The sequence below is a fragment of the Carcharhinus amblyrhynchos genome, unplaced genomic scaffold (genome assembly GCF_965287045.1).
Source record: "Carcharhinus amblyrhynchos unplaced genomic scaffold, sCarAmb.v2.hapA scaffold_511, whole genome shotgun sequence".
Taxonomy (NCBI): Eukaryota; Metazoa; Chordata; class Chondrichthyes; order Carcharhiniformes; family Carcharhinidae; genus Carcharhinus; species Carcharhinus amblyrhynchos.
Window position 1 is genome coordinate 30826 of NW_027650251.1, and position 19706 is coordinate 50531.

The following is a 19706-nucleotide window of genomic DNA, read 5'->3' on the forward strand; positions in this document are numbered from 1 at the left end:
TGCTGAAGGAGCACCGTACTGTGGGAGGGTCAGTGCTGAGGGCGTGCCGCACTGTCGGAGGGTCAGTGCCGAGGGAGCGCCGCACTGTGGGAGGGTCAGTGCTGAGGGAGCGCCGCACTGTGGGAGGGTCATTGCTGAAGGAGCGCCGCACTGTGGGAGGGTCAGTGCTGAGGGAGCTCCGCACTGTGGGAGGGTCAGTGCTGAGGGAGCGCCGCACTGTGCGAGGGTCAGTGCCGAGGGAGCGCCGCACTGTGGGAGGGTCAGTGCCGAGGGAGCGTTGCACTGTGGGAGGGTCAGTGCTGAGGGAGAGCCGCACTGTGGGAGGGTCGGTGCTGAGGGAGCACCGCACTGTGGGGAGGGTCGGTGCTGAGGGAGCACCGCACTGTGGGAGTGTCAGTGCTGAGGGAGCACGCACTGTGGGAGGGTCGGTGCTGAGGGAGCGCCGCACTGTGGGAGGGTCGGTGCTGAGGGAGCGCCGCACTGTGGGGAGGGTCGGTGCTGAGGGAGCACCGCACTGTGGGAGGGTCAGTGCTGATGGAGCGCCACACTGTGGGAGGGTCAGTGCCGAGGGAGCGTTGCACTGTGGGAGGGTCAGTGATGAGGGAGAGCCGCACTGTGGGAGGGTCAGTGCTGAGGGATCGCCGCACTGTGGGAGGGTCAGTGCCGAGGTAGCGTTGCACTGTGGGAGGGTCAGTGCTGAGGGAGAGCCGCACTGTGGGAGGGTCAGTGCTGAGGGAGAGCCGCACTGTGGGAGGGTCAGTGCCGAGGGAGCCACACACTGTGGGTGGGAGCTGAGGGCTAAATGTGTTACTGATCTGTGCCTCACTGCACTCCCTCTCCATCTCTCTCTCTCTCTCTCTGTCTCTCCTCCTGTTTTAGTCCACTGCGGCGTTCCTGCGAATATTTCTCACGGACATTATGAATATCTGTCTCATCACGATGATGACACCTATCTTTCTGTGATCAAGTATGTTTGCGATGGCCCGGTCTACCACCTCGATGATCCCGAGGAGGGTAGGTAACGCTGGTGTCCGGGGGCGAACCATCAAAGTGTAATCGAGTGAGAAAACGCACCCCCCCACCCCACCAACCAAAAAGAAAATCGTGCATCCCGTTCTGTTGACTATTGGGCTGAAATATTCTAGGGCAGCCTGTAACCTGACGTTGGTGGAATTTGGGGATACAGGTGTATTGCCAGCCAAATTCACCGGACACTCACTGAACGTTCGATGACACGCTGTTCTTATTCTTCTCTGAGTGAGCTGTGTCGATTGTGCTCCACCCACCAGCCTCTGGGTTATGGTTACAATGCGACCAAGATTGTGTTCGCAATGTTTACCGGGTTAACTGAGGAGATCGCGAGCGGGCCTGGGGTGGGGGGTGCCTCCAGTGATTGTTTTTTTCCGAGAATGTTGGGGAGAAACGCCAGCCGTCCTGATATCAAAGGATGGCCATGTCGGATAAGCAGCAAACCTGAGCGATAAGGAACGCTGTGAAGAGTTCCCCTGGTAAATTGGAGCTATTGTTCCCAGGCCGAGAGAAGCAGCTTCAGAGTCGGGTAAACTTCTGGTTCATTCTACCAAGGACACAACCAGGAAGAGAATATTTCTAGCCCAGTGTGTTGGCTGAAACTGGGACGGTCCGTGACCTTCCTAAGCTGGGAGATCCAGGAAAGAGTGATCATAATATTAGGCAATTTTGGAATAGGTTTGGGAGCAATTTGAGGAAATCCAAAATTAGCTGTTGTAAATCCCACACTCTGAGGCCCATCCCTCATTCAACCTGCCCTCTCCCTGTCTCCCTCACTCCCCCCGCCCTCTCCCTGTCTCCCTCACTCCCCCCACCCTCTTCCCCTTTCCCTCGCTCCCCCCACCCTCTCCCCGTCTCCCTCTCTCCCCCCGCCCTCTCCCAGTCTCCCTCGCTCCCCTCGCCCTCTCCCTGTCTCCCTCGCTCCCCTCGCCCTCTCCCTGTCTCCCTCGCTCCCCCAACCCTCTCCCCGTCTCCCTCGCTCCCCTCGCCCTCTCCCCGTCTCCCTCACTCCCCCCACCCTCTCCCTGTCTCCCTCGCTCCCCCCGTCCTCTCCCCGTCTCCCTCCCTCCCCCCACCCTCTCCCGGTCTCCCTCTCTCCCCCCGCCCTCTCCCAGTCTCCCTCGCTCCCCCTGCCCTCTCCCTGTCTCCCTCGCACCCCTCGCCCTCTCCCTGTCTCCCTCGCTCCCCCAACCCTCTCCCCGTCTCCCTCGCTCCCCTCGCCCTCTCCCCGTCTCCCTCGCTCCCCTCGCCCTCTCCCCGTCTCCCTCGCTCCCCTCGCCCTCTCCCAGTCTCCCTCGCTCCCCCAACCCTCTCCCCGTCTCCCTCGCTCCCCTCGTCCTCTCCCTGTCTCCCTCACTCCCCCCGCCCTCTCCCTGTCTCCCTCGCTCCCCCCGCCCTCTCCCTGTCTCCCTCGCTCCCCCCGCCCTCTCCCTGTCTCCCTCTCTCCCTCGCCCTCTCCCTGTCTCCCTCGCTCCCCCCGCCCTCTCCCAGTCTCCCTCACTCCCCCCGCCCTCTCCCAGTCTCCCTCGCTCCCCCCAACCCTCTCCCTGTCTCCCTCGCTCCCCCCGCCCTCTCCCAGTCTCCCTCGCTCCCCCCAACCCTCTCCCTGTCTCCCTTGCTCCCCCAACCCTCTCCCTGTCTCCCTCACTCCCCCTGCCCTCTCCCTGTCTCCCTCACTCCCCCAACCCTCTCCCTGTCTCCCTCGCTCCCCCTGCCCTCTCCCAGTCTCCCTCACTCCCCCTGCCCTCTCCCTGTCTCCCTCGCTCCCCCCAACCCTCTCCCTGTCTCCCTCACTCCCCCAACCCTCTCCCTGTCTCCCTCACTCCCCCTGCCCTCTCCCTGTCTCCCTCGCTCCCCCTGCCCTCTCCCTGTCCCCCTCTCTCCCTCGCCCTCTCCCTGTCTCCCTCACTCCCCTTCCAGCCTCCGCCCCAGGGGGGTAGGGGAAGGGGTTAGAATGATGAAATCGAGGTGGAGGGGGATATTTCAGAGTACCGGGGGAGGGTGTGTGACACTGCGATGGTTTGGGTAAATGTGGATCCGATTATCTGGGATTTGTTCTCAGCCTGTCTCTGTCTCTCTCTCTCTCTGTCTCTCCCTCTGGTCTCTAGCTGTCTACATTTGTACAGAACAGAACAAGTGGAAGAACGCAAAACTGAAGTACAAATTGCCAGAATGTCACAAAGGTGAGAGAGAGATTAACCTCAGTAACACACAGTCTCCCTGTCCCCTCAGTTACACCACACTCGGAGCACCGTGCACAGTTCCCGTCTCCCTATCCCCTCGGTTAGACCCACACTCGGAGCACAGCTCCCGTCTCCCTATCCCCTCGATTAGACCATACCCGGAGCACAGCTCCCGTCTCCCTATCCCCTCGATTAGACCACACTCGGAGCACAGTTCCCGTCTCCCTATCCCCTCGGTTAGACCCACACTCGGAACACAGTTCCCGTCACCCTCTCCCCTCGGTTAGACCCACACTGGGAGCACAGTTCCCGTCTCCCTATCCCCTCGGTTAGACCCACACTGGGAGCACAGTTCCCGTCTCCCCATCCCATCATTTCGACCCACACTCGGAACACAGTTCCCGTCTGCCTATCCCCTCGGATAGACCCACACTAGGAGCACAGTTCCCGTCTACCTATCCCCTCGATTAGACCCATAATCGGAGCACAGTTCCCGTCCCATCATTTCGAGCCACACTCGGAGCACAGTTCCGCTCGCCCTATCCCCTCGATTAGACCACACTCGGAGCACATTTCCCGTCTCCCTACCCCCTCGATTAGACCCACACTCGAAGCACACTTCCCGTCTCCCTATCGCTTCGGTTAGACCCACACTCGGAGCTCAGTTCCCGTCTCCCTATCCCCTCGGTTCAACCCACAGTAGGAGCACAGTTCCTGCCTCCCTATCCCCTCGGTTAGACCCACACTCGGAGCACAGTTCCCGTCTCCCTATCCCCTCGGTTCAACCCACAGGAGGAGCACATTTCCCGTCTCCCTACCCCCTCGGTTAGACCCACACTCGGAGCACAGTTCCCGTCTCCCTACCCCCTCGGTTAGACCCACACTCGGAGCACAGTTCCCGTCCCATCATTTCGACCCACACTCGGAGCACAGTTCCGCTCGCCCTATCCCCTCGATTAGACCACACTCGGAGCACATTTCCCGTCTCCCTACCCCCTCGGTTAGACCCACACTCGAAGCACACTTCCCGTCTCCCTATCGCTTCGGTTAGACCCACACTCGGAGCTCAGTTCCCGTCTCCCTATCCCCTCGGTTCGATCCACACTCGGAGCACAGTTCCCATCTCCCTATCCCCTCGATAAGACCCACACTCGGGGTACAGTTCCCGTCTCCCTATCCCCTCGGTTAGACCCACACTCGGAGCACAGTTCCCGTCTCCCTATCCCCTCGGTAAGACTCACACTCGGAGCACAGTTCCCGTCTCCCTATCCCCTCGGTTAGACCCTCGCTCGGAGCACAGTTCCCGTCTCCCTATCCCCTCGATTAGACCCACACTCGGAGCACAGTTCCCGTCTCCCTATCCCCTCGGTTAGACCCACACTCGGAGCACAGTTCCCGTCTCCCTATCCCCTCAGTTAGACCCACATTCGGAGCACAGTTCCGGTCTCCCTATCCCCTCGGTTAGACCCACACTCGGAGCGCAGTTCCTGTCTCCCTATCCCCTCAGTTAGACGCACCCTAGAACCAATGTTCCTGTCTCCCTCTCCCCTCGGTTAGACCCACACTCGGAACACAGTCCCCGTCTCCCTCTACCCTCGGTTAGACCCACACTCGGTGCACAGTTGCCGTCTCCCTATCCCCTCGGTTAGACCCACACTAGGAGCACAGTTCCCGTCTCCCTATCCCCGCGATTAGATCCACACTGGGGGCACAGTTCCAGTCTCCCTATCCCCTCGGTTAGACCACACTCGGAGCACAGTTCCCGTCTCCCTATCCCCTCGGTCAGACCCACACTCGGAACACAGTTCCCGTCTCCCTATCCCCTCGGTTAGACCCACGCTCGGAGCACAGTTCCCGTCTCCCTACCCCCTCGATCAGACCCACACTGGGAGCACAGTTCCCGTCTCCCTATCCCCTCGGTTAGACCCACATTCGGAGCACAGTTCCCATCTCCCTATCCCCTCAGTTAGACCCACACTCTGAGCCCAGTTCCCGTCTCTCTATCCCCTCAGTTAGACCCACACTCGGAACACAGTTCCCGTCTCCCTATCCCCGCAATTAGACCCACGCTCGGAGCACAGTTCCCGTCTCCCTATCCCCACGATTAGATCCACACTGGGGGCACAGTTCCAGTCTCCCTATCCCCTCGGTTAGACCACACTCGGAGCACAGTTCCCGTCTCCCTATCCCCTCGGTTAGACCCTCGCTCGGAGCACAGTTCCCGTCACCCTACCCCCTCGATCAGACCCACACTGGGAGCACAGTTCCCGTCTCCCTATCCCCTCGGTTAGACCCACATTCGGAGCACAGTTCCCATCTCCCTACACCCTCAGTTAGACCCACACTCGGAGCACAGTTCCCGTCTCCCTGTCCCCTCGGTTAGGCCCACACTCGGAACACAGTTCCTGTCTCCCGATCCCCTTGGTTAGACCCACATCGGAGCACAGTTCCCATCTCCCTATCCCCTCGGTTAGACCCACACTCGGAACACAGTTCCCGTCTCTCTATCCCCTCAGTTAGACCCACACTTGGAGCACAGTTCCCGTCTCCCTATCCCCTCGGTTAGACCCACACTCGGACCACAGTTCCCGTCTCCCTATCCCCTCGGTTCGATCCACACTCGGAGCACAGTTCCCGTCTCCCCAGCCCCTCGGTTACACCACACTCGAAGTACAGTTCTGGTCTCCCTATCCCCTCGATTATGCCACACTTGGAGCACAGTTCCCGTCTCCCTCTCCCCTCAGTTCGACCCACAGACGGAGCACAGTTCCCGTGTCCCTATCTCTTCGGTTAGATCACACTTGGAGGATAGTTACAGTCACCCTATGCCATCGATAAGACCCATACTCGGAGCACAGTTCCCATCCCCCGGTCCCCACAGTTGGACCCAAACTCGGAGTACAGTTCCCGCCTCCCTATCCCCTCGGATAGACCCACACTCGGAGCACATTTCACGTCTCCCTATCCCCTCGGTTAGACCCACAATCGGAGCACGGTACCGGTCTCCCTATCCCCTCGGATAGACCCACACTCGGAGCACAGTTCCCGTCTCCCTATCTCCTCGGTTAGACCCACACTCAGAGCTCAGTTCCCGTCTCCATATCCCCTCGGTTAGACCGACACTCGGAGCACAGTCCCCGTCTCCCTACACCCTCGATGAGACCACACTCGGAGCACAGCTCCCGTCTCCATATCCCCTCGGTTAGACCCACACTCGGAGCACAGTTCCCGTCTTCCTATCCCCTCGGTTCAACCAACAGTAGGAGCACAGTTCCTGTCTCCCTATACCCTCGGTTAGACCCACACTCGGAGCACAGTTCCCGTCTCCCTATCCCCTCGGTTAGACCCACACTCGGAGCACAGTTCCCGTCTCCCTATCCCGTCGGTTAGACTCACGCTCGGAGCACAGTTCCCGTCTCCCTATCCCCTCAACTAGACCCACACTCGGAGCACAGTTCCCGTCTCCCTACCCCTCGGTTAGACCCACACTCGGAGCACAGTTCCCGTCTCCCTATCCCCTCGGATAGACCCACACTCGGAGCACATTTCCCGTCTCCCTATCCCCTCGGTTAGACCCACACTCGGAGCACGGTTCCGGTCTCCCTATCCCCTCGGTTAGACCCACACTCGGAGCACAGTTCCCGTCTCCCTATCCCCTCAGTTAGACCCACATTCGGGGCACAGTTCCGGTCTCCTTATCCCCTCGGTTAGACCCACACTCGGAGCGCAGTTCCTGTCTCCCTATCCCCTCAGTTAGACGCACCCTCAAACCAATGTTCCTGTCTCCCTATCCCCTCGGTTAGACCCACACTCGGAGCACAGTTCCAGTCTCCCTATCCCCTCGGTTAGACCACACTCGGAACACAGTTCCCGTCTCCCTATCCCCTCAATTAGACCCACACTCGGAGCACAGTTCCCGTCTCCCTATCCCCGCGATTAGATCCACACTGGGGGCACAGTTCCAGTCTCCCTATCCCCTCGGTTAGACCACACTCGGAGCACAGTTCCCGTCTCCCTATCCCCTCGGTTAGACCCACGCTCGGAGCACAGTTCCCGTCTCCCTACCCCGTCGATCAGACCCACACTGGGAGCACAGTTCCCATCTCCCTACACCCTCAGTTAGACCCACACTCGGAGCACAGTTCCCGTCTCCGAATCACCTCGATTAGACCAATCTCGAAGCACAGTTCCCGTCTCCCTATCCCCTCGGTTAGACCCACACTCGGAGCACAGTTCCCGTCTCCCTATCCCCTCGGCAAGACTCACACTCGGAGCACAGTTCCCGTCTCCCTATCCCCTCGGTTAGACCCTCGCTCGGAGCACAGTTCCCGTCTCCCTATCCCCTCGATTAGACCCACACTCGGAGCACAGTTCCAGTCTCCCTATCCCCTCGGTTAGACCCACACTCGGAGCACAGTTCCCGTCTCCCTATCCCCTCAGTTAGACCCACATTCGGAGCACAGTTCCGGTCTCCCTATCCCCTCGGTTAGACCCACACTCGGAGCGCAGTTCCTGTCTCCCTATCCCCTCAGTTAGACGCACCCTAGAACCAATGTTCCTGTCTCCCTCTCCCCTCGGTTAGACCCACACTCGGAACACAGTCCCCGTCTCCCTCTACCCTCGGTTAGACCCACACTCGGTGCACAGTTGCCGTCTCCCTATCCCCTCGGTTAGACCCACTCTAGGAGCACAGTTCCCGTCTCCCTATCCCCGCGATTAGATCCACACTGGGGGCACAGTTCCAGTCTCCCTATCCCCTCGGTTAGACCACACTCGGAGCACAGTTCCCGTCTCCCTATCCCCTCGGTCAGACCCACACTCGGAACACAGTTCCCGTCTCCCTATCCCCTCGGTTAGACCCACGCTCGGAGCACAGTTCCCGTCTCCCTACCCCCTCGATCAGACCCACACTGGGAGCATAGTTCCCGTCTCCCTATCCCCTCGGTTAGACCCACATTCGGAGCACAGTTCCCATCTCCCTATCCCCTCAGTTAGACCCACACTCTGAGCCCAGTTCCCGTCTCTCTATCCCCTCAGTTAGACCCACACTCGGAACACAGTTCCCGTCTCCCTATCCCCGCAATTAGACCCACGCTCGGAGCACAGTTCCCGTCTCCCTATCCCCACGATTAGATCCACACTGGGGGCACAGTTCCAGTCTCCCTATCCCCTCGGTTAGACCACACTCGGAGCACAGTTCCCGTCTCCCTATCCCCTCGGTTAGACCCTCGCTCGGAGCACAGTTCCCGTCACCCTACCCCCTCGATCAGACCCACACTGGGAGCACAGTTCCCGTCTCCCTATCCCCTCGGTTAGACCCACATTCGGAGCACAGTTCCCATCTCCCTACACCCTCAGTTAGACCCACACTCGGAGCACAGTTCCCGTCTCCCTATCCCCTCGGTTAGGCCCACACTCGGAACACAGTTCCTGTCTCCCGATCCCCTTGGTTAGACCCACATCGGAGCACAGTTCCCATCTCCCTACACCCTCAGTTAGACCCACACTCGGAGCACAGTTCCCGTCTCCCTATCCCCTCGGTTAGACCCACACTCGGAACACAGTTCCCGTCTCTCTATCCCCTCAGTTAGACCCACACTTGGAGCACAGTTCCCGTCTCCCTATCCCCTCGGTTAGACCCACACTCGGACCACAGTTCCCGTCTCCCTATCCCCTCGGTTCGATCCACACTCGGAGCACAGTTCCCGTCTCCCCAGCCCCTCGGTTACACCACACTCGAAGTACAGTTCTGGTCTCCCTATCCCCTCGATTATGCCACACTTGGAGCACAGTTCCCGTCTCCCTCTCCCCTCAGTTCGACCCACAGACGGAGCACAGTTCCCGTGTCCCTATCTCTTCGGTTAGATCACACTTGGAGGATAGTTACAGTCACCCTATGCCATCGATAAGACCCATACTCGGAGCACAGTTCCCATCTCCCGGTCCCCACAGTTGGACCCAAACTCGGAGTACAGTTCCCGCCTCCCTATCCCCTCGGATAGACCCACACTCGGAGCACATTTCACGTCTCCCTATCCCCTCGGTTAGACCCACAATCGGAGCACGGTACCGGTCTCCCTATCCCCTCGGATAGACCCACACTCGGAGCACAGTTCCCGTCTCCCTATCTCCTCGGTTAGACCCACACTCAGAGCTCAGTTCCCGTCTCCATATCCCCTCGGTTAGACCGACACTCGGAGCACAGTCCCCGTCTCCCTACACCCTCGATGAGACCACACTCGGAGCACAGCTCCCGTCTCCATATCCCCTCGGTTAGACCCACACTCGGAGCACAGTTCCCGTCTTCCTATCCCCTCGGTTCAACCAACAGTAGGAGCACAGTTCCTGTCTCCCTATCCCCTCGGTTAGACCCACACTCGGAGCACAGTTCCCGTCTCCCTATCCCCTCGGATAGACCCACACTCGGAGCACATTTCCCGTCTCCCTATACCCTCGGTTAGACCCACACTCGGAGCACAGTTCCCGTCTCCCTATCCCCTCGGTTAGACCCACACTCGGAGCACAGTTCCCGTCTCCCTATCCCGTCGGTTAGACTCACGCTCGGAGCACAGTTCCCGTCTCCCTATCCCCTCAACTAGACCCACATCCGAGCACAGTTCCCGTCTCCCTACCCCTCGGTTAGACCCACACTCGGAGCACAGTTCCCGTATCCCTATCCCCTCGGATGGACCCACACTCGGAGCACATTTCCCGTCTCCCTATCCCCTCGGTTAGACCCACACTCGGAGCACGGTTCCGGTCTCCCTATCCCCTCGGTTAGACCCACACTCGGAGCACAGTTCCCGTCTCCCTATCCCCTCAGTTAGACCCACATTCGGGGCACAGTTCCGGTCTCCTTATCCCCTCGGTTAGACCCACACTCGGAGCGCAGTTCCTGTCTCCCTATCCCCTCAGTTAGACGCACCCTCAAACCAATGTTCCTGTCTCCCTATCCCCTCGGTTAGACCCACACTCGGAACACAGTTCCCGTCCCCCTATACCCTTGGTTAGACCCACACTCGGTGCACAGTTCCCGTCTCCCTATCCCCTCGGTTAGACCCACACTCGGAGCACAGTTCCAGTCTCCCTATCCCCTCGGTGAGACCACACTCGGAGCACAGTTCCCGTCTCCCTATCCCCTCGGTTAGACCCACACTCGGAACACAGTTCCCGTCTCCTTATCCCCTCAATTAGACCCACACTCGGAGCACAGTTCCCGTCTCCCTATCCCCGCGATTAGATCCACACTGGGGGCACAGTTCCAGTCTCCCTATCCCCTCGGTTAGACCACACTCGGAGCACAGTTCCCGTCTCCCTATCTCCTCGGTTAGACCCACGCTCGGAGCACAGTTCCCGTCTCCCTACCCCGTCGATCAGACCCACACTGGGAGCACAGTTCCCATCTCCCTACACCCTCAGTTAGACCCACACTCGGAGCACAGTTCCCGTCTCCGAATCACCTCGATTAGACCAATCTCGAAGCACAGTTCCCGTCTCCCTATCCCCTCGGTTAGACCCACACTCGGAGCACAGTTCCCGTCTCCCTATCCCCTCGGTTAGACCCACGCTCGGAGCACAGTTCCCGTCTCCCTACCCCGTCGATCAGACCCACACTGGGAGCACAGTTCCCATCTCCCTACACCCTCAGTTAGACCCACACTCGGAGCACAGTTCCCGTCTCCGAATCACCTCGATTAGACCAATCTCGAAGCACAGTTCCCGTCTCCCTATCCCCTCGGTTAGACCCACACTCGGAGCACAGTTCCCGTCTCCCTACCCCTCGGTTAGACCTACACTCGGAGCACAGTTCCCGTCTCCCTATCCCCTCGGATAGGCCCACACTCGGAGCACATTTCCTGTCTCCCTATCCCCTCGGTTAGACCCACACTCGGAGCACGGTTCCGGTCTCCCTATCCCCTCGGTTAGACCCACACTCGGAGCAGAGTTCCCGCCTCCCTATCCCCTCAGTTAGACCCACATTCGGGGCACAGTTCCGGTCTCCTTATCCCCTCGGTTAGACCCACACTCGGAGCGCAGTTCCTGTCTCCCTATCCCCTCAGTTAGACGCACCCTCGAACCAATGTTCCTGTCTCCCTATCCCCTCGGTTAGACCCACACTCGGAACACAGTTCCCGTCCCCCTCTACCCTTGGTTAGACCTACACTCGGTGCACAGTTCCCGTCTCCCTATCCCCTCGGTTAGACCCACACTCGGAACACAGTTCCCGTCTCCCTATCCCCTCAATTAGACCCACACTCGGAGCACAGTTCCCGTCACCCTATCCCCGCGATTAGATCCACACTGGGGGCACAGTTCCAGTCTCCCTATCCCCTCGGTTAGACCACACTCGGAGCACAGTTCCCGTCTCCCTATCCCCTCGGTTAGACCCACGCTCGGAGCACAGTTCCCGTCTCCCTACCCCGTCGATCAGACCCACACTGGGAGCACAGTTCCCATCTCCCTACACCCTCAGTTAGACCCACACTCGGAGCACAGTTCCCGTCTCCGAATCACCTCGATTAGACCAATCTCGAAGCACAGTTCCCGTCTCCCTATCCCCTCGGTTAGACCCACACTCGGAGCACAGTTCCCGTCTCCCTATCCCCTCGGTTAGACCCACACTCAGACCACAGTTCCCGTCTCCGTATCCCCTCGGTTAGACCCACACTCGGGACACAGTTCCCGTTTCTCTATCCCCTCAGTTAGACCCACACTCTGAGCCCAGTTCCCATCTCCGAATCACCTCGATTAGACCAAACTCGAAGCACAGTTCCAGTCTCCCTATCCCCTCGGTTAGACCCACACTCGGAGCACAGCTCCCGTCTCCATATCCCCTCGGTTAGACACACACTCGGAGCGCAGTTCCCGTCTCCCTATCCCCTCGGTTCAACCCACAGTAGGAGCACAGTTCCTGTCTCCCTATCCCCTCGGTTAGACCCACACTCGGAGCACAGTTCCCGTCTCCCTATCCCCTCGGATAGGCCCACACTCGGAGCACATTTCCCGTCTCCCTACCCCCTCGGTTAGACCCACACTCGGAGCACACTCCACGTCTCCCTATCGCTTCGGTTAGACCCACACTCGGAGCTCAGGTCCCGTCTCCCTATCCCCTTGGTTAGACCCACACTCGGAGCACAGTTCCCGTCGCCCTATCCCCTCGGTTAGAGCCACACTCAGAGCACATTTCCCGTCTCCTTACCCCCTCGGTTAGCCCCACACTTGGAGCACACTTCCCGTCTCCCTATCCCCTCGGTTAGAGCCACACTCGGAGCTCAGTTCCCGTCTCTGAATCACCTCGATAAGACCCACACTCGGAGCACATTTCCCGTCTCCCTACCCCCTCGGTTTGACCCACACTCGGAGCACAGTTCCCGTCTCCCTACCCCCTCGGTTTGACCCAAACTCGGAGCACAGTTCCTGTCTCCCGATCCCCTTGGTTAGACCGACACTCGGAGCACAGTTCCCGTCTCCCTACCCCGTCGATCAGACCCACACTGGGAGCACAGTTCCCATCTCCCTACACCCTCAGTTAGACCCACACTCGGAGCACAGTTCCCGTCTCCCGATCCCCTCGGTTTGACCCAAACTCGGAGCACAGTTCCTGTCTCCCGATCCCCTTGGTTAGACTGACACTCGGAGCACAGTTCCCGTCTCCCTATCCCCTCGATTAGACCCACACTCGGAGGACAGTTCTGGTCTCCCTATCCCCTCGGTTAGACCCACACTCGGAGCACAGTTCCCGTCTTCCTATCCCCTCAGTTAGGCCACATTCGGAGCACAGTTCCCGTCTCCCTATCCCCTCGGTTTGACCCACACTCAGAGCACAGTTCCCGTCTCCCTATCCCCTCAGTTCAAACCACACTAGGAGCACAGTCCCGTCTCCCCATCCCCTCGGATAGACGAACACTGGGAGCTCAGTTCCCGTCTCCCTATCCCCTTGGTTCGATCCACACTCGGAGCAGAGTTCCCGTCTACTTATCCCCTCGGTTAGGCCCACACTCGGAGCACAGTTCCCGTCTCCCTATCCCCTCGGATAGACCCACACTCGGAGCACAGTTCCCGTCTCCCTATCTCCTCGGTTAGACCCACACTCAGAGCTCAGTTCCCGTCTCCATATCCCCTCGGTTAGACCGACACTCGGAGCACAGTCCCCGTCTCCCTACACCCTCGATGAGACCACACTCGGAGCACAGCTCCCGTCTCCATATCCCCTCGGTTAGACCCACACTCGGAGCACAGTTCCCGTCTCCCTATCCCCTCGGTTAGACCCACAATCGGAGCACGGTTCCGGTCTCCCTACCCCCTCGGTTAGACCCACACTCGGAGCACACTCCACGTCTCCCTATCGCTTCGGTTAGACCCACACTCGGAGCTCAGGTCCCGTCTCCCTATCCCCTTGGTTAGACCCACACTCGGAGCACAGTTCCCGTCGCCCTATCCCCTCGGTTAGAGCCACACTCAGAGCACATTTCCCGTCTCCTTACCCCCTCGGTTAGACCCACACTTGGAGCACACTTCCCGTCTCCCTATCCCCTCGGTTAGAGCCACACTCGGAGCTCAGTTCCCGTCTCTGAATCACCTCGATAAGACCCACACTCGGAGCACATTGCCCGTCTCCCTACCCCCTCGGTTTGACCCACACTCGGAGCACAGTTCCCGTCTCCCGATCCCCTCGGTTTGACCCAAACTCGGAGCACAGTTCCTGTCTCCCGATCCCCTTGGTTAGACCGACACTCGGAGCACAGTTCCCGTCTCCCTATCCCCTCGATTAGACCCACACTCGGAGGACAGTTCTGGTCTCCCTATCCCCTCGGTTAGACCCACACTGGGAGCACAGTTCCCGTCTTCCTATCCCCTCAGTTAGGCCACATTCGGAGCACAGTTCCCGTCTCCCTATCCCCTCGGTTTGACCCACACTCGGAGCACAGTTCCCGTCTCCCTATCCCCTCAGTTCAAACCACACTAGGAGCACAGTCCCGTCTCCCCATGCCCTCGGATAGACGAACACTCGGAGCTCAGTTCCCGTCTCCCTATCCCCTTGGTTCGATCCACACTCGGAGCAGAGTTCCCGTCTACTTATCCCCTCGGTTAGGCCCACACTCGGAGCACAGTTCCCGTCTCCCTATCCCCTCGGATAGACCCACACTCGGAGCACAGTTCCCGTCTCCCTATCTCCTCGGTTAGACCCACACTCAGAGCTCAGTTCCCGTCTCCATATCCCCTCGGTTAGACCGACACTCGGAGCACAGTCCCCGTCTCCCTACACCCTCGATGAGACCACACTCGGAGCACAGCTCCCGTCTCCATATCCCCTCGGTTAGACCCACACTCGGAGCACAGTTCCCGTCTCCCTATCCCCTCGGTTAGACCCACAATCGGAGCACGGTTCCGGTCTCCCTATCCCCTCGGTTAGACCCACACTCGGAGCACAGTTCCCGTCTCCCTATCCCCTCAGTTAGACCCACATTCAGGGCACAGTTCCGGTCTCCTTATCCCCTCGGTTAGACCCACACTCGGAGCGCAGTTCCTGTCTCCCTATCCCCTCAGTTAGACGCACCCTCGAACCAATGTTCCTGTCTCCCTATCCCGTCGGTTAGACCCACACTCGGAACACAGTTCCCGTCCCCCTCTACCCTTGGTTAGACCCACACTCGGTGCACAGTTCCCGTCTCCCTATCCCCTCGGTTAGACCCACACTCGGAACACAGTTCCCGTCTCCCTATCCCCTCAATAAGACACACACTCGGAGCACAGTTCCCGTCTCCCTATCCCCGCGATTAGATCCACACTGGGGGCACAGTTCCAGTCTCCCTATCCCCTCGGTTAGACCACACTCGGAGCACAGTTCCCGTCTCCCTATCCCCTCGGTTAGACCCACGCTCGGAGCACAGTTCCCGTCTCCCTACCCCGTCGATCAGACCCACACTGGGAGCACAGTTCCCATCTCCCTACACCCTCAGTTAGACCCACACTCGGAGCACAGTTCCCGTCTCCGAATCACCTCGATTAGACCAATCTCGAAGCACAGTTCCCCTCTCCCTATCCCCTCGGTTAGGCCCACACTCGGAGCACAGTTCCCGTCTCCCTATCCCCTGGGTTAGACCCACGCTCGGAGCACAGTTCCCGTCTCCCTATCCCCTCGGTTAGACCCACACTCGGAGCACAGTTCCCGTCTCCCTATCCCCTCAGTTAGACCCACATTCGGAGCACAGTTCCCGTCTCCCTATCCCCTGGGTTAGACCCACGCTCGGAGCACAGTTCCCGTCTCCCTATCCCCTCAACTAGACCCACGCTCGGAGCACAGTTCCCGTCTCCCTATCCCCTCGGATAGACCCACACTCGGAGCACATTTCCTGTCTCCCTATCCCCTCGGATAGACCCACGCTCGGAGCACAGTTCCCGTCTCCCTATCCCCTCAACTAGACCCACACTCGGAGCACAGTTCCCGTCTCCCTATCCCCTCGGATAGACCCACACTCGGAGCACATTTCCTGTCTCCCTATCCCCTCGGTTAGACCCACACTCGGAGCACAGTTCCCGTCTCCCTATCCCCTCAGTTAAACCCACATTCGGGGCACAGTTCCGGTCTCCTTATCCCCTCGGTTAGACCCACACTCGGAGCGCAGTTCCTGTCTCCCTATCCCCTCAGTTAGACGCACCCTCGAACCAATGTTCCTGTCTCCCTATCCCCTCGGTTAGACCCACACTCGGAACACAGTTCCCGTCCCCCTCTACCCTTGGTTAGACCCACACTCGGTGCACAGTTCCCGTCTCCCTATCCCCTCGGTTAGACCCACACTCGGAACACAGTTCCCGTCTCCCTATCCCCTCAATTAGACCCACACTCGGAGCACAGTTCCCGTCTCCCTATCCCCGCGATTAGATCCACACTGGGGGCACAGTTCCAGTCTCCCTATCCCCTCGGTTAGACCACACTCGGAGCACAGTTCCCGTCTCCCTATCCCCTCGGTTAGACCCACGCTCGGAGCACAGTTCCCGTCTCCCTACCCCGTCGATCAGACCCACACTGGGAGCACAGTTCCCATCTCCCTACACCCTCAGTTAGACCCACACTCGGAGCACAGTTCCCGTCTCCGAATCACCTCGATTAGACCAATCTCGAAGCACAGTTCCCGTCTCCCTATCCCCTCGGTTAGACCCACACTCGGAGCACAGTTCCCGTCTCCCTATCCCCTCGGTTAGACACACACTCGGACCACAGTTCCCGTCTCCGTATCCCCTCGGTTAGACCCACACTCGGGACACAGTTCCCGTTTCTCTATCCCCTCAGTTAGACCCACACTCTGAGCCCAGTTCCCGTCTCCGAATCACCTCGATTAGACCAAACTCGAAGCACAGTTCCCGTCTCCCTATCCCCTCGGTTAGACCCACACTCGGAGCACAGCTCCCGTCTCCATATCCCCTCGGTTAGACACACACTCGGAGCGCAGTTCCCGTCTCCCTATCCCCTCGGTTCAACCCACAGTAGGAGCACAGTTCCTGTCTCCCTATCCCCTCGGTTAGACCCACACTCGGAGCACAGTTCCCATCTCCCTATCCCCTCGGATAGGCCCACACTCGGAGCACATTTCCCGTCTCCCTACCCCCTCGGTTAGACCCACACTCGGAGCACACTCCACATCTCCCTATCGCTTCGGTTAGACCCACACTCGGAGCTCAGGTCCCGTCTCCCTATCCCCTTGGTTAGACCCACACTCGGAGCACAGTTCCCGTCGCCCTATCCCCTCGGTTAGAGCCACACTCAGAGCACATTTCCCGTCTCCTTACCCCCTCGGTTAGACCCACACTTGGAGCACACTTCCCGTCTCCCTATCCCCTCGGTTAGAGCCACACTCGGAGCTCAGTTCCCGTCTCTGAATCACCTCGATAAGACCCACACTCGGAGCACATTTCCCGTCTCCCTACACCCTCGGTTTGACCCACACTCGGAGCACAGTTCCCGTCTCCCGATCCCCTCGGTTTGACGCAAACTCGGAGCACAGTTCCTGTCTCCCGATCCCCTTGGTTAGACCGACACTCGGAGCACAGTTCCCTTCTCCCTATCCCCTCGATTAGACCCACACTCGGAGGACAGTTCTGGTCTCCCTATCCCCTCGGTTAGACCCACACTCGGAGCACAGTTCCCGTCTCCCTATCCCCTCGGTTAGACCCACACTCGGAGCACAGTTTCCCGTCTCCCTATCCCCTCGGTTAGACCCACACTCGGAGGACAGTTCCCGTCTCCTTATCCCCTCGATTAGACCACACTCGGAGCACAGTTCCTGTCTCCGTATCCTCTCAGTTAGACCCATACTCGGAGCACAGTTCTGTTCATCCTATCGCCTCGGTTAGACCCACACTCGGAGCACAGTTCCCGTCTTCCTATCCCCTCAGTTAGTCCACATTCGGAGCACAGTTCCCGTCTCCCTATCCCCTCGGTTTGACCCACACTCGGAGCACAGTTCCCGTCTCCCTATCCCCTCAGTTCAAACCACACTAGGAGCACAGTCCCGTCTCCCCATCCCCTCGGATAGACGAACACTCGGAGCTCAGTTCCCGTCTCCCTATCCCCTTGGTTCGATCCACACTCGGAGCAGAGTTCCCGTCTAAATATCCCCTCGGTTAGGCCCACACTCGGAGCACAGTTCCCGTCTCCCTATCCCCTCGGATAGACCCACACTCGGAGCACAGTTCCCATCTCCCTATCTCCTCGGTTAGACCCACACTCAGAGCTCAGTTCCCGTCTCCATATCCCCTCGGTTAGACCGACACTCGGAGCACAGTCCCCGTCTCCCTACACCCTCGATGAGACCACACTCGGAGCACAGCTCCCGTCTCCATATCCCCTCGGTTAGACCCACACTCGGAGCACAGTTCCCGTCTCCCTATCCCCTTGGTTAGACCCACAATCGGAGCACGGTTCCGGTCTCCCTATCCCCTCGGATAGACCCACACTCGGAGCACAGTTCCCGTCTCCCTATCTCCTCGGTTAGACCCACACTCAGAGCTCAGTTCCCGTCTCCATATCCCCTCGGTTAGACCGACACTCGGAGCACAGTCCCGTCTCCCTACACCCTCGATTAGACCACACTCGGAGCACAGCTCCCGTCTCCATATCCCCTCGGTTAGACACACACTCGGAGCGCAGTTCCCGTCTCCCTATCCCCTCGGTTCAACCCACAGTAGGAGCACAGTTCCCGTCTCCCTATCCCCTCATTTCGATCCACACTCGGAGCACAGTTCCCGTCTCCCTATCCCCTCGGATAGACCCACACTCGGAGCACATTTCCCGTCTCCCTATACCCTCGGTTAGACCCACACTCGGAGCACAGTTCCCGTCTCCCAATCCCCTCGATTAGACCCACACTCGGGGCACAGTTCCCGTCTCCCTATCCCCTCGGTTAGACCCACACTCGGAGCACAGTTCCCGTCTCCCTATCCCCTCGGTTAGACTCACGCTCGGAGCACAGTTCCCGTCTCCCTATCCCCTCAACTAGACCCACACTCGGAGCACAGTTCCCGTCTCCCTACCCCTCGGTTAGACCCACACTCGGAGCACAGTTCCCGTCTCCCTATCCCCTCGGATAGACCCACACTCGGAGCACATTTCCCGTCTCCCTATCCCCTCGGTTAGACCCACACTCGGAGCACGGTTCCGGTCTCCCTATCCCCTCGGTTAGACCCACACTCGGAGCACAGTTCCCGTCTCCCTATCCCCTCAGTTAGACCCACATTCGGGGCACAGTTCCGGTCTCCTTATCCCCTCGGTTAGACCCACACTCGGAGCGCAGTTCCTGTCTCCCTATCCCCTCAGTTAGACGCACCCTCAAACCAATGTTCCTGTCTCCCTATCCCCTCGGTTAGACCCACACTCGGAACACAGTTCCCGTCCCCCTCTACCCTCGGTTAGACCCACACTCAGTGCACAGTTCCCGTCTCCCTATCCCCTCGGTTAGACCCACACTCGGAACACAGTTCCCGTCTCCCTATCCCCTCAATTAGACCCACACTCGGAGCACAGTTCCCATCTCCCTATCCCCGCGATTAGATCCACACTGGGGGCACAGTTCCAGTCTCCCTATCCCCTCGGTTAGACCACACTCGGAGCACATTTCCCGTCTCCCTATCCCCTCGGTTAGACCCACGCTCGGAGCACAGTTCCCGTCTCCCTACCCCGTCGATCAGACCCACACTGGGAGCACAGTTCCCATCTCCCTACACCCTCAGTTAGACCCACAATCGGAGCACAGTTCCCGTCTCCGAATCACCTCGATTAGACCAATCTCGAAGCACAGTTCCCGTCTCCCTATCCCCTTGGTTAGACCCACACTCGGAGCACAGTTCCCGTCTCCCTATCCCCTCGGTTAGACCCACACTCGGACCACAGTTCCCGTCTCCGTATCCCCTCGGTTAGACCCACACTCGGGACACAGTTCCCGTTTCTCTATCCCCTCAGTTAGACCCAGACTCTGAGCCCAGTTCCCGTCTCCGAAT

At 59.4% G+C, this 19706-nt stretch overlaps 1 protein-coding gene across 1 annotated transcript in view; it reads left to right on the top strand.

Annotated features, from left to right (window-relative positions):
• The window catches only part of LOC145339510 (haptoglobin-like), an 85758-nt gene that overhangs the window by 16854 nt on the left and 49198 nt on the right, over positions 1-19706 (top strand). Inside the window, exons 2-3 of the mRNA XM_080183988.1 lie at positions 880-1014; positions 3138-3212. Coding sequence (XP_080040114.1) covers positions 880-1014; positions 3138-3212 — 210 coding nt within the window. The remainder of the gene's footprint in view (positions 1-879; positions 1015-3137; positions 3213-19706) is intronic.